Source organism: Ctenopharyngodon idella, chromosome 16 (assembly GCF_019924925.1).
Source record: "Ctenopharyngodon idella isolate HZGC_01 chromosome 16, HZGC01, whole genome shotgun sequence".
NCBI lineage: Eukaryota > Metazoa > Chordata > Actinopteri > Cypriniformes > Xenocyprididae > Ctenopharyngodon > Ctenopharyngodon idella.
This window is the reverse complement of record NC_067235.1, coordinates 167,586-182,223: the sequence shown is the minus strand read 5'-3', so window position 1 is coordinate 182,223 and position 14,638 is coordinate 167,586. Positions and strand designations below refer to the sequence as shown.

Sequence of the window (14,638 nt, the reverse complement as noted above, 5' to 3'; positions counted from 1 at the left end):
ATGCGCCGAACGTGTCTTTCCGCGCTCATGGGCAAAGGAGTTTCTTTGAAAGGCTCGTGCACGAGATGGAGCGGAACGCGGGAAATGAAGTATACCCGGGCCTTAAACGCTCCAAATTGTAGTGGACTGGAGCTGATGGCTCACATCGGGAAAAATATGGGGGGCAAACACTCTCTGCGTATTGTTTCGGAGCAGTCTACGCCACTTCTCATCGCGCTGTGTCAAATACTGACTGAACGGCGGCTCAAAACACCCAACCGCATCAGTAACATAGTATACGCAAACTACATCTCTCGCTTAGATAAAGAAAGAAAGAAAGAAAGAAAGAAAGAAAGAAAACCAGTGTTGTTAATACAGTTTTGATGGATGACGATTGTAATGAAGGTAAAGACGATTACAGTGACATACAGGAGTCGTACATTAGGCATGCATTTTATTGATGCGCAAAAAAAGCGTGTATGTGCGCTCGCGGCTCACTTGGCAAGCCAGAGTATTCACATATGCCTGGTCGGACGTTGACTGGTCTGACAGACTGACGCTTCAGAAGGTCGGACAACAACAGGTCAATCAAACAGCCAGTACAAACGTGTGTTTGAAGTGTCCAACAGGCGAAGAGAACGTGCTCTTTCCTTAGCGTTCTCAAAATTGCCCGTCGAAAGCGTGCACTCACTTTTTAGGGCTTGAGTCTGTCATGTTTTTGTCCGCTATAGGTTTAGGACTCTTGGATTATCATTAAACCCAACCAAAACAACATGGAATTATCGAGGATAAATTTGCCAGAGGATTGTAATTGTTGAGTTATTATAATCCAGTATAATTAAGTAAAAACAAAAACAAAAGAAAAAACACAGAACCTTTTTACCTTTTATAAAGAGCATTTTTTAATCATTAATTAAATGTATGCTTCATCTTTTATTTCAAATTCTTAAATTTGATCAATAAATTCAATTATAATAATAAGACACTATAGCACTATAAACAATCAAATTAAATCACACAGAAAAAGTTTTTTTTTTTTACAATCGCTAGGACCGGTTTCTCAATACGTCACTTTTTCAAAACAGAAATCTATGAGGACTAAACTGAGGATCAATTATCATTGCTTTGGCACAAAATGCATTCAATAATGACATCTTACAAATTACATTCATTCTTTTCTCACTTCGACACAACAAACACCAAAACTTGTGTACCTACAGGCCAATCTGCACATGCTTACATACTGATTTCAAAACTGTTCAACTTAAGTTCAAAACAATAACATAACACAAAACTGAATAAGACAGAAATATGCTGCATTTCCACAGTAATATTGTAATGAAATATATTCTGAATCTAAAAAATCAAATACTATCAAAGAAATTAGATGAACCTGAACACTTACACAAGCGTTTTTCTTTCAATTTCATTATCATCCATTCAAAGGGGAATTTGATTTATTCTTCTGCAGATCATCTGTGCTGATCTGCGTCTTGAGCAGATGACGTCACTCGAGGGAGGCGTGGCCAGGCCCACTGTACACGCCCACGTCAAAACAGTGCCATGAAGTGAAACACAGAAAAGTGCAGTGCAAAGGGAAAACGGTATCGCGAGCTCACACTTGACTGAAACACAGAATAAAAGGAGTGTTGCAAATGAATTAGTAGGCGTGACCATGGAAAACATGTTGCAGAGATAAAATAGGATCATTGATTTTTGCAATTGATTATACAGTTGTGGTCAGAATTATTGGCATTCTCCTATAATGCCTGATGAGTTTGGAGAACACCTGACAGGATATCAGAGATCATTCCTTCATACAGAATCTCTCCAGATCCTTCAAATTCCAGCTCCATGTTGGTGCTTCTTCTCTTCAGTTCACCTTTACACACATTGTGTTTTAAATAAAGAAAACACTGTACTTGCTGTACTAGTTTTTTATTTACCCTTACACTGCAAACAAGCAGAGACAGGAGAGAATATAAGCGGCAGAGGTGTTTATGCATTCGTCCAAATACTGTCATAAATTACTCACTATTTCACTTCAGTGACAATTATGCTGAGATCAAGTTCTTTTAATTCCAAACATAAAATTCCCAACGTTTAGTAATGTGGTTTAATCAATGTACTTGAGCGTAACTGGATTACAAAAGTGAAGTTGTGTTAGCATTCATGTGTTAAAATGAATAAATGTGCATATTAAACAGAACTGCATTGAAAATAATACTGATGACAAGGATAAAAATAAAAAGATAAACTTGATTAAAACATAAATACACAAAATACTAGAGTACAATAGTATACTGAGAAATTCACCTTGAATAATAAATTCTACAGGTGAATTTTTTTTCAGAAAAGTACGCTCAGTAACAGTCAGGATCAGCAGACTCATTCTGACTCACAAGTGAATGGTGAGTAAAAGCAGTCATGTCATTTTGCTTTGGAAGATTTGTTTTGTTTTTTTCTTGACTGCTACTACAAGTGCTGAGGAAGGTCAGGAACACTGGTATGAATACAATGCCATGGACAGCCCCAAACAGAATGACTAAGAACATGATTTTGAAGAAGGTCCTGAAGATGTAGCTTTCGGCAGCCGCGAGCACCACCACTCCTGCGATAGTAGACACGGCACCCTGAATGATGGGATAGCCCAGTTTAGTGATGGCATCTGTGGCTTTCTCATTCGCTGAGGATTTTTCACTTGACACAAAAGCATAGCATATGTGAGCAGAGAAGTCGACAGAAAACCCGATACAAATAACAAGATTAATCATAGATACGGAGTCTAAACTAACATCCCATAATGCCATGAAACCGGCCACTCCCACAATGACAGATGCGATAGAAATAGTCACCCAGAGAGAGCAAAGAGGGTTTGGGATCAACAGGAGTGAAATGACTAACATTGCACATGCAGCAACCACTATGTTTTGGATTGTATTACTGATGATGACGGCATATTGGTCGAAATAGATGAAAGCAGGGTGGTACACTATCAGATCAACGGGTGTCTGCAACTTCCCACATTTTTCTGCGGTATCTCTAAATGCATTCAGCATGTTCTTCTCATCGATCGCTGTGCGGATGTTCACAGTCTGAATGAACATTCGTGATGCATGAATTTCATTGTTAGTGAAATTAACATCTTGACTAAATCCAGACTGAGTAAGAAATGTAGTTAAATGGTTTTTGAATTGCATTTCATTGTCTAAATTGACACCTGCTCTCTGTCCAAACTGCATGTATGCACTCAGCCAAGAAACAGGCGAAATGCCTGAATCTGCCATTGTCAGACTTTGAAAATTTTCCAAACACAAGTGAAGACTTTTACGAGCAGTTGGGTTCCAGTACTGAAAGTCTTCATGCTTTATAACTAACATGACACTGGGACCGTAGGAAGAGAAGAATTCATCTTCTTTGTCATAGTAACTACCAACATATGAGCCGTCTGCTGCTAAATGTTTCAGATCTAGACCTTCCTGCATTTGGAAGCATCCATAGATACTGACTGCCAAATACCCGGCATAGATCACACACACGACGCTCTTATCAGAAAAGGGCCGTAATACTTTTTAAAGAATGAATCCACTGGCATTTCGAATTCCTTATGTGTGTTTTTATCATACGCCCCACCAACACAACAACCTCCATCATCACCAGTGGCTTCTGGGACTTTCATGCAGGTCAGCCAGTGCCTGTTGCCTTTCTCTCTCCGTCCGTTTAGTGCGAGACACGCACCGAAGAAGGTGATGTTAAAGATGTAGCAGAACAGAAGAGCTGTGCTGGTGTACATGCAGAAAGACTGAACTGAGCGGAAGGGTGTCATGAGACCGATGTAGAAAGCCAGAACATCTGTCAGCGTGGTGATAGTGATGGACACTCCGGCCTCTTTATACGTTTCTGCTAAACGAAACTCAACAGCTTTATTAACTTTAGTCTTCTGCCAGCAGGAGATCATAATGAACATGTCGTCAACACCAACACCTGGAGGAAAACAGAGACAGTGAGCATCAGCTGTGAGACACCTACTAGGTGATGAAATGAATGAACTTACCAAGGATCAGAAAGGGGGCTGAGGCCACGGTCATGGCAAACGGCATCCCACAGAACAGCAGCAGTCCAAAGCTGGCCAACACGGCCAACCCAGCGGAGACAACGCCGAACGTGGCCACCCACACCTTTGTCCTGACACAGTCCAACCTGTGGAAGGAGACAAGGGATAAATGACATAGCTAGTGATAGAGACATGTGATAATGTGATTATTTTTAATTCTTTATACCTTGAACAAGACAGAATTGAAATGGTAATGGCCAGGGAATACGTAACAGAGAAGAGGGGGATGATAGAGTCTGAATTGGTCTCGAGCTCATTCTGTCTTGATGTTGATGTAAAATAAGACACATGGACCTGTAGAAATGAAAAAGAAGACAAAATACAATAATAAAAACACTGTTCCGTATAATTACTGTATACATAAATGTGTTTCATTGTGTGGATTCACAATGCAGAACTAATTATTATAAATTACGACAGGACATGACAAGGCAGAAAAATCAAACAAATATAGGTGCATTCAGTTCATTATCTGGGTATATTTCAATTGCTGTACAAATGACTTTTGGTGCCTGACTTATTGGAGATGATTAGATTGTCATATGAGGTACATTTACACATACATTGGTCATTAACAGGGCTTGACATTTAACTTTTAGTGGTTTTCCAAAGTTACTAGCCACTCAGCATTTTCATTGGCCACAATTTTGACATCGATACCATGGGGAAAATCTGCCATATAGATTTTTTTTAATATTATCTCATAATTTGGCAGCAGGTATATTAGGCTGCTGTCACTTTAAGACCTGACGCATGGATCCATTATACTGTTACACATGCGTTTTCTTTCTCAACTGTTTTACGTTCACTTCAAACATAACTGACTGTGTTTACGTGAATACTCACCAAGATTTTGACATTATTTTGTGTGTATTTGACTGTTTAAGCAGCAAAAAGAGCTCAATTTAGTACTACGAGGCAGTTTATGCTCACGCACTTTGGGTGTGAGAACAAAATCTGCGGGAATGAGTAAAATTATGCACAATAGGTGCAATCCCACGCCGAAATTCAAGCCCTGTAACACCAACAATATTTATCCGGCGCAAATGAAATGAGTGAGTGAGAGGTGGGTTTGTGTGTCGTCTCGCTGTCGGAGAGACAAGAGAGAGCAAGAGCAGCTGGTATTGTGTGCCTGTTCTGTGGGAAATGAGTATTGTAAGCATTTCAGATATTTTAGTATCGACATGTATTGAAAAATCTTTGACAACACTACGTTGCATTAGTTTTTTTATTTCAAATGCCTTTTTAAAAGACTACAATTGACAAATTTATATATTATGTATAAAATTCAACCCACCAAAGTGGCTATAAGGAGTGGCTATGTCAGTGGATTTTGGCGGGTGTTAATGTCAAACCCTGGTCATTAGGTATCTGTATGTGTATAGATATAACTCACAAAATGTATTTTACTTACCGTTTTCTGCTCTGTAGCATTTGAGAGGAGTTTTAGAAAGCCATCAAGCCAGTCAGAGTTTTCTTTTGTCTTCTTTTCATCTAAGAAATAAAAAAGCCTGACCGCTTTGGCACTGGTGAGTTCTGAGCTATTTGGCTTTAGCTCTACACCGCCGATGGTTGTTCCCAAAAACATGCCATTATTCATCGGATATTTTATGTTTGAAGAAACGATTTCAGTAGCACTGTAATTTATAATGTCTAAAACTACATTTGACATGCACCTTCCCTTTGTTTTGACACAGAGGTTTTCAAAAGTGTTTCTGGTCATTATACTTTTCACTCGTCTGTCTAGCTCTATAATGTCATTAAAAGCAGCTTCAGTTAATATATTTTCACCATGCAAGTCTGTGATGATCAAAGAGGCATAAGTGCCTTCAGACACAAGCCGAAACTGAGAAAACTCTTCAGATTGTGGGAAATTTTCCACCACAATCGCCCTTTCCAACTTGGCAGGTCCATTGACAGGTGTAAACTGATCTTCAATATCATTGGCCTTCCTCTCCTGAAAAAAGATGAAACCACTTCCGAGGGAAGCAGCTACACATATAGCTGATAAAAGAAACACACATGGATATCTGCCAACAACACGACCAAGCTTTTCAAATGCCAGAGACAGAGGCCTTTCGATGCAGTCTGTTTTACACTTTGTCATCCTCTAGATTCACTTCAGCAGTCTCGTCCTTCAAAGCCCCAGCAACACCAGATCGTCCTTGAAAACTGGTGAAGTTACATAAAAAAAAAAACTTTAATAAGTTGGCCACAAAAGTACAGGTCATGTCTGTGAGCAATTGGATTGCATAAATATAAACAGGAAAAAGGGTGTTGGTATGTGTGTGTGGTCTGAAACAGAGGAAAACTGTGCAAATTAGATGTAAAGAATATTACAATCCTTCTGTGAAATTGCTACAGACATGGGCATTTCTAGGTTTTAAAAACATCAGGGGCTGAGCCCAAAACATTAAGGGCTTCTTACCCCTCTATCATTTCAGTCTTGGAGGTAAAAAAAATAAAATAAAAAAATAAAAAAATAAATCTCTCTTGCACACGCAATCAGTTACTCCACGTAACATTATATATCTTTATTGCCATCTGTGACACTGCCGCCACTGCCAGCTGCAAAGTTAAGCATCAAAACATAAAACAATACTTTTCCTATTACTAATTAAAACTGCTGCTGAGGTCTATAAACTGATTATATGTTTGTTATGACTGTCACAGCTAGCGGTTAAACATTTTACATTTTATTTCCGCCAAATAGCACTAATATTCCTCCTTCTGTTTTTGAGATTTTGAACATAAATACTGCTTTTTATAAAACAGAAAGTCCTTTGCTTCTTATGCCTTAGTGCTTTATCTTCTTTTTAGAGCTGGACGATATCTTACGAATTTAGATCTAGCTATATTGTATTTAGGGCTTGCATGGCTTGCCGCTTACTTTTTCCCAAGGAGCACATGTGCTCGTAAGTTGAAAAATTTAAGAAGGCATTAAAAACTTTAGGGGCGCAATGCAAATTTTTCAAATGTGTTTTAGCTTAACGACAGTTAAAAGTACACAAGGTTTTTAAATATTTCTGCTTCAAACTGTTTTTAATAATTATTTAATTATTTATAGTCCTACTTTAAACTATATATATATATATATAGGCATGTGACGGTATCAAATTTTCATGTAAAGATAACTGCTGAAGCTTTTATCATGGAAGCCTATATGATATCATGTATTGTGTGAGTGCAACAAGCTGACTCACTAGCTTAGGACTTCAAAGTTCTTTTGTACTCAACACAAAACGTCAGTGAATAAAAGTCTTGAATCCAAAGTTCTTCGTTTGACTGTTTAATTATGAATCTCAAAACATTAAAAAAATAAAAATAAATAAATAAAAACTTTTCTTACAAATTAACTGTGCAGTTCTGTGTGGGTCAAAAGACTGTGTTGCTCTGAAGTCCAGTGGCTTCTGACTGTTTCGCAGGGTTCTATTTCTTTCATACTAAATCTAACAGCCAATCAAATTACATTAGACTAGATCACTGGCTAACTGTTTACATTCCAATTTCTACGTTTCATTTGCAACACAGGTTTTTCTCAGATTTTACAAAATAAACTTAAAATATTATTACTTCCATAGAAATGGCTTCAACATATTGAATTAGGTTAGAATAAAGTGTTGTCTTCCAAACAGGTTTAATTATTTTTTTTCTTACAATAAAAAGAACTCTGAACATTTAAGTATACAATAAAACAACACACACACACACAAATATAAAGCAAACAAATCTAGAGTAATTGTTTAATTTATAACATGTGTTTGTCTATTAATAGAACTTAGTGTACTCACATACTATTTTTATTAAAATAAATAAATAAACAAACTGAATTACTGTATATTAATATGAAGACCACAGAAACAAAGCTTCATATAGCCTACGTTAAAAAAATCAATCCATGCATTTCATATAATCGTTCTAACAAATGATACTACATTCCTCGAAGGGATTATTTGATTACAGACGGCGGGTCTATAGTGATCACTACTGACTGTATAGAAGCCTAAGTTTTGTCTTTATAGAACGAGTGTAGCCAAATATCTGTTGCCAGAACTATGAGTCAATTACGAAGACTAATCATGGTTTTACTACAGTAAAGAACCATGTTTACACATGTTTAGCGTGCCTGTAGTCAAACGAACACGTGGGTAAACACTACATAAAGTGTTAATCAAAGAATAATTTACAATGATCACATAAACTCCAACAAACATCAACATTCGAAGTTCGCTGGTGTCGAATAAGTTTGAATTAGCAATACTATCTGTATTTGTTTACGTCTTTGCTACAACATAAAAATAACTATTACATAGAAACTATAAATGGAAAACACATCACCAAAGAATAAAACATACTTACATACTTGCTATAAATAATGTTAGTCATACGGTGATACGAGCAGGAGAATTTCTGAATGAGCAGCTGTGTAGCCTATACTGTATGACAGCTCGGGAAATAAAACCACCCGCCGGTAAATTCGAGCAACGGTCTGAGTGGATGTAAGCCACAAACAAGCAGAAATTAATTTCTTTATAGAGTATACAACAGCAACTTGGAAAACAGACAAAGCAGAAAAGGTAAGAAGCGATATTTGAGAAAAGAGCATATCAGTCTAATAGCCGCAGACCCACAGTGGAACTAACCCCGCGTCACGAGATTTCCGATTCTTGCGAAACAGGCTATTTGCTGTTGCGCATCAGCTGGAGATATTCTAGGACAGGCTGAAATCACTCAGGCTGAGGACACATTCAGAGTATGGGTTACGCCTTCACATGGTACTTTCACTTTCAGCTTCCCGACATAGAATAACGAATAACGTCATATTGTGCAAATACAAACATGCAAGATTAATCCAACATCATCATAATAACATCAAAACCATTAACGTGCACGTTTCTACTTGAACATGAGAAATAAACTTCACAAACGCACACAGCTCTGAAGTTCAGACGCTCACCGTGACACAGCTTGTGTGGTGTATGAAGCGCATCTGAAAGGGAAAGCTGTATAGGAAATACATGTGGAAACACCCTCTAGTGGTTAAGTATCAAAGTGCAATTAAAGGGATATACTTTCCTACGCCCTTTTTTATTTTTTAAAGACAGAACAAGTAGCAAACATAGCATAGCATAAAATAGTGCAATACAAAATGTGACATTAATTGGTAACGGGGTCCAAAAATTATATCATAATATTTTAAACGTTAATAACTTTTTTCTTTTCTTTTTTTTTTTTTTTTTTTTTACAATTTCAGAGAAACACCTTAAACATTGGGGATGAATTTAAGCATTTTTGTTTATGTATGTAAAATTTTGCCAATAATATAAATACATTAACAATTAATAAATGTATTCAAGACCTTTGTTGACATTATTTTCATAATACAAAATATCCTTTAATGTAAAATAGTATTTAACTTTGCATAATTTTACAACAAAAAAAAAAACAAACGAGTCAGCAACTCTTTCTCACTTTTAGAAAAAGACCATAAATCATCAATATCAGAGTATCTTGAAATGAATGATTTAACAGGGTAGATGGTATACAACATTTTTAAATGTATTTCTTTAGTTTTATTATTAATACAATGTTTAAGGGGGATTAAACAAGCAGTCCTCCAATTAACATTATCAATAACAGAGTTTAAAAAAAAAAAAAAAAAAATCCGGTAACACTTTCTATGAAGAACATACTTATAATGACATATAGGTCCATTTATACTTATTTATAAGTATGTATTAATATTTTATTAACATATTTATAAACACTCATTAAGACTTATAATGCATTATAAGAACAGTTATAGTTACATTTATTTTATTTTTTATAATTACTTATAAGTCATGCATTTTCTTTTTCAATGCATGTTCATAATCCATTTATACACTGATTTGTAAGTATTAATAAGTCAGTTGTATGGTTCCACGAATGTATTTATTAAGATGCAACCTGCATAGCTATAATGTTATTATATTATAGTTAATGACTTTTTAGTAATTCAGATTTATTTCTGTGAAATAAGTGAATATTTTGTTATTAATAGCCATGTTGTGTTATTATAAATACTTATATTAATACAGTTACTAATCTCTATAAATGCATCATTGATGGCTTTAAGTAAAGTGAAAACACAGAATGCAATTTTCCTTAAGAAATCATGAAGATGTGCTCATTATACATTTTTGTTACAGTCACGCCTGTCCCGGACTCAATTTCCCATGATCCTTCCTGTTCCACACCTGAACTCACTTTCCTCCTCATCTCTCCCGCTCTCCCTGGATTCCCTGCACCTGTTCATCGTCGTTAGCACTCCATTTATGTTGGACTCACTCCTTGCACTCCTTGTCTGTTCTTGTTGTTGTTGTCTATATTGATTGCATATGTGTTTAGTTGTGCTATTCTCCTTGTAAATAAACCCATCTTTATAAAAGTCTGTTTATGCTTCATCTCTGCCACGACTGAACCGTAACAGAAGAATGGACCAAACCGCAGGACTTCTGCAAATGGGACTTTTCCTGGTACCGATCTCTCCCGGGCCTCCGAGTGAAGAGATGTCAGCGGTAGACCGACTGCGGGATCTTCGGCAGGACGGTCGCCCACTGGAGAGGTACGTGGAGGACTTCTCTAAGCTTTCTTATTTGCTGAACTGGCCAGATGTCCCGCTTAACGCGTGCTTTCTGATGGGCCTGGGCAAGGACATGATTCGCTATAGTGAACCTGCCTGTTTATTTTCCTTAGTCGACTCTATTAATCTGATTCTTTTTTTAAATGGTTCCAAATTTGAAATTGAAGAGGTTCAAGAGCGAACGTGTCTTTCTCGTCCAGTCCCCTCAGAAAAGCATGTGGCCTGGTCAGTTCAACCACAGCCAGTTTCCTCCACGTATCCCTCCAGTAGGTCTGCCCATTTTGTCCTGCCTGTCCCAAAGCGCCTAAGAAAATGGCCACTGCTGCATCGAAGCCACGCCATAAAATGGGGGACATGTGGGTGGGGCTCAGGAACCGCCATGGCTGCACTATTAAAATACATTAAGAAATGTATAAACAATAAAATAGCGTGTTATAGCCTAACAAATGCCAGCAGACGGCGACAGCGGCCTGACGATTGTTGTTAAACTTCACATCACGAGCAAACCATTGTTTCTCTAATGTTTAATTGCATTTAATCTGTATCTTTGGCCACATGTCTATGATAGAAAAACTAAACCCAACAGTTTAAAGTTGTATTTTGAAACCCTAAACATTTATTTATAAATATATTGATGCATTCATGTGTTGCTGGCTAATGTTTTTAAGTTGCTACAAATAATTTCAACAGCGCAAGTTTTGTCCACATTCCCAAAATGCAAGTTATTGTGGAAAAAAAATTACCAAGTAGAATAAAATAATACAAGGACCGTAAATGTTTCTGCCACAAACTCAACTGTTGAACTGAACAGTACCAGAGGGTTAAAGGGATAGAGATGTTTATGATGTCCCAAACATTTCTATTTCTTTTTCTTTCTTCTCTGGAAAATAAAAATTAAAAGGAGACTTATGGAAGACTTTTCTATGTCCCTCAAAAATATGATTATTGAGATTTCTTAAAATAAACACAATGGTTCGTTGCAGAGAAATTGTGAAAACTCTTGAAACCATTAATATGTACTGTACAGCTCAGCTGTACATATTTATCTGTTTTCTTGTGTTTTTTCCAATTTTTGTTCTTGTTTGCTCAGCATTTTGCTGTTTTTAATCATTAATTGAAGACAATGTTTGTACTCAGCTTTCTCTCATTTAGGAAAACAGTGAATGGTAATGATAGATATACATTGCTTTATTATATATGTTGTGGGGAGTGGTCTATAATTTATAGTTCATCATAATTAGTAATTGAATCATTAGAAGTTTTGGGTTCTCAGAATAGCAGCTGTATAAAAAATAGTAAAAATAAAATTCAGAGTATGTTCATATTGTGATCCAATATGTAGCACCTGTGTACTCAAATGCAACACGTAAGCCTTTGGAGTTTTAGGTTCTCACAGAGTGGGAAATATAAAATTATAAATATATAAAAAGAAATGTAAAATTACTGTATACTGGAGACCAGATCTTAGATACATTTATTCAGGTGAAGGAGATTCTAGCAGATGACAAATTCTAAGTATTAAAAGTCTTCTTTCCTACTTTTTTTTTTTTCTTTTTTTTTTTTTTTTACAAATTAGTTTAGAAATAAGTTAAAGTGGTGTAGTGGATAAAGTAGTTTGATAGTCTTTACTAAATTAATAATAAATAATTAGAAATAATAAAAAATACAAAAATATGGAAAAATGCAGGTAAGTTAACACATCTCATCATGTAGATGATTTAACATTAATCATATTAAAAAATATATTTTTCCACCATCAAATAGGCTATTAGTGATTCACATTTCACAAACTTGCATGTAAATGAACTATACTGTCAATACACAAGTTACAAAAATGAATTAGATAAATCAATGCATTTATTTCCATTCAAAGGGATAGAAAACAAATTAATAATATTAGTCTAAAACGATTCCTTATCTTATAGCTCCATCTAGTGGACAAGGTTAATATCCAAGCCTTCAGGTTGCAGTTGAAATTGCTGATGATTTAGAGCAGTTGTTATAATACCAAAAATAAAATTATAATAGTTCAGGGTGAGAACAGCAAATTCTAAACCAGGAGTTCTCAACTGAATAGGGTTGGAGCTAAACTCTGCAGTAAAGTGGACCTTAAAGACCATAGCTGACAACCCCCGGTTTAGAATTTGCTGTTCTCCTGAGCATCAGAAATTCATACATCTATTATAACTGCTCCTCTTTTTGGTTAGAAGTTACCATGTTAGTATTCCTTCGTTGTAACAAATTTAATAATAATAATAATAATAATAATAATAATAATCCTTTCTACCATCATCTTTTTACTGTATATACTTTTTGTAACCCCTTATTTTCCCAAATAGATAAACTATATCCATGAAACCAAGAATGTTTTCTCAAAATAACTTGTTCTCCACCTCCATGTTGAAGAAAATGTTAAATGTTAAAAGAAAATTCAGGCAAGATCACGAAACAAAAAAGATAGAAAAATTGAGCATAGGCTTTTAGGGCTATGTCATCCAAGTTAAAATAATGCCTTTAATTTTCAAAACATGTTTAATTTGTTCACTTCAACACTAACGTAACAGCTAATACACACAAAGACACACGCACACTCATAATACATGAAATTTAGAATTCTTATGCAAAAACATTTAACATTTTAGCACCTCAAAATCACTGAATATTTCTCCATTCCTAATTTTGTTTAAATATGTTGACGAAAACATGACCTACACTATTAGCCAATCAATGAACTGACATTAAAAGATGTGCTATTGCTTAATTTGAAAATGCCTGGGCTTAATGTCCTAAAATGACAACCAGAGACAACTAATCAACACATTTCTCCTGTCATAAACACAAATTTAAGATAATGACAGCATTATCCAAGTAAAACATGTTGTTTCAGAGTTTTGTCCCCCATAGAAACCCTCTATAAGAAAAGTGCATGATGCATTAAAGAGTTAAATTAAAAGACCAAATTCGAATTTAAAAGATGAATTCAGAGTGCAAGCAATGGCCCATGATCAAGTAAACACTTTAATCATGTAATATTTTAATAGAAATTATAATATACAGGTGCTGGTCATATAATTAGAATATCATCAAAAAGTTCATTTTTTTATTATAAATTATTTTTAAAAATGAAACTTTCATATATTCTAGATTCCCTACATGTAAAGTAAAACATTTCAAAAGTTTTTTTTTTTAAATTTTGATGATTAGAGCGTACAGCTCATGAAAGTCCAAAATCCAGTATTTCAAAATATTAGAATATTTCCTAAGATCAATCAAAAAATGGATTTGCAAAACAGAAAAGTTCAAGTTCTTTAAAGTATGTTCTTTTGTGCACTCAATACTTGATCGGCAGGACATATTACAGCAAATGACTTGCTCCTAGCACAAATTACAGCATCACTGAAGTGTGGCATGGAAGTGATCAGCCTGTGGCACTGCTGAGGCACTATTGAGCCTTCAGATCATCTGTATATTGTTGGATCGACTGTTTCTCATCTTTCTCTTGAAAATATCCCATAGATTCAGGTCAGGCATATTGGCTGGCCAATAAAGCACAGTAATATCATGGTCAGCAAACCACTTGGAAGTGGTTTTTGCACTGTGGGCAGGTGCTAAAGTCCTGCTGGAAAAGGAAATCAGCATCTCCATAAAGCTTGTCAGCAGATGGAAGCATAAAGTGCTCCAAAATCTCCTGGAAGATGGCTGCATTGACTTTGCACTTGATAAAACACAATGGACCAACACCAGCAGACGTCACGGCCCCCCCAAATCATTATTGACTTCAGAAACTTCACACTAGACTTCAAGCAGCTTGGATTCTGTGCCTCTCCAGTCTTCCTTCAGACTCTGGGACCATGATTTCAACATGAAATGCAAAATTTACTTTTATCTGAAAAGAGGATTTTCGACCACTGTTCACTGTC

The 14,638-nt window shown here is 35.9% G+C and overlaps 1 protein-coding gene across 1 annotated transcript; it reads right to left on the bottom strand.

Moving 5' to 3' along the window:
* Positions 1–3,275: 3,275 nt before the first annotated feature.
* LOC127497557 (patched domain-containing protein 3-like) lies at positions 3,276–9,019 on the bottom strand. Its single transcript, XM_051866084.1, has 5 exons — positions 8,453–9,019; positions 5,508–6,265; positions 4,260–4,387; positions 4,034–4,179; positions 3,276–3,963 (listed from the first exon to the last, which is right to left on the bottom strand). The coding sequence occupies exons 2-5, from the start codon at positions 6,198–6,200 to the stop codon at positions 3,509–3,511; spliced, it is 1,422 nt and encodes a 473-aa protein (XP_051722044.1). The 5' UTR covers positions 6,201–6,265; positions 8,453–9,019; the 3' UTR covers positions 3,276–3,508.
* Between the last annotated feature and the right edge of the window lie 5,619 nt (positions 9,020–14,638).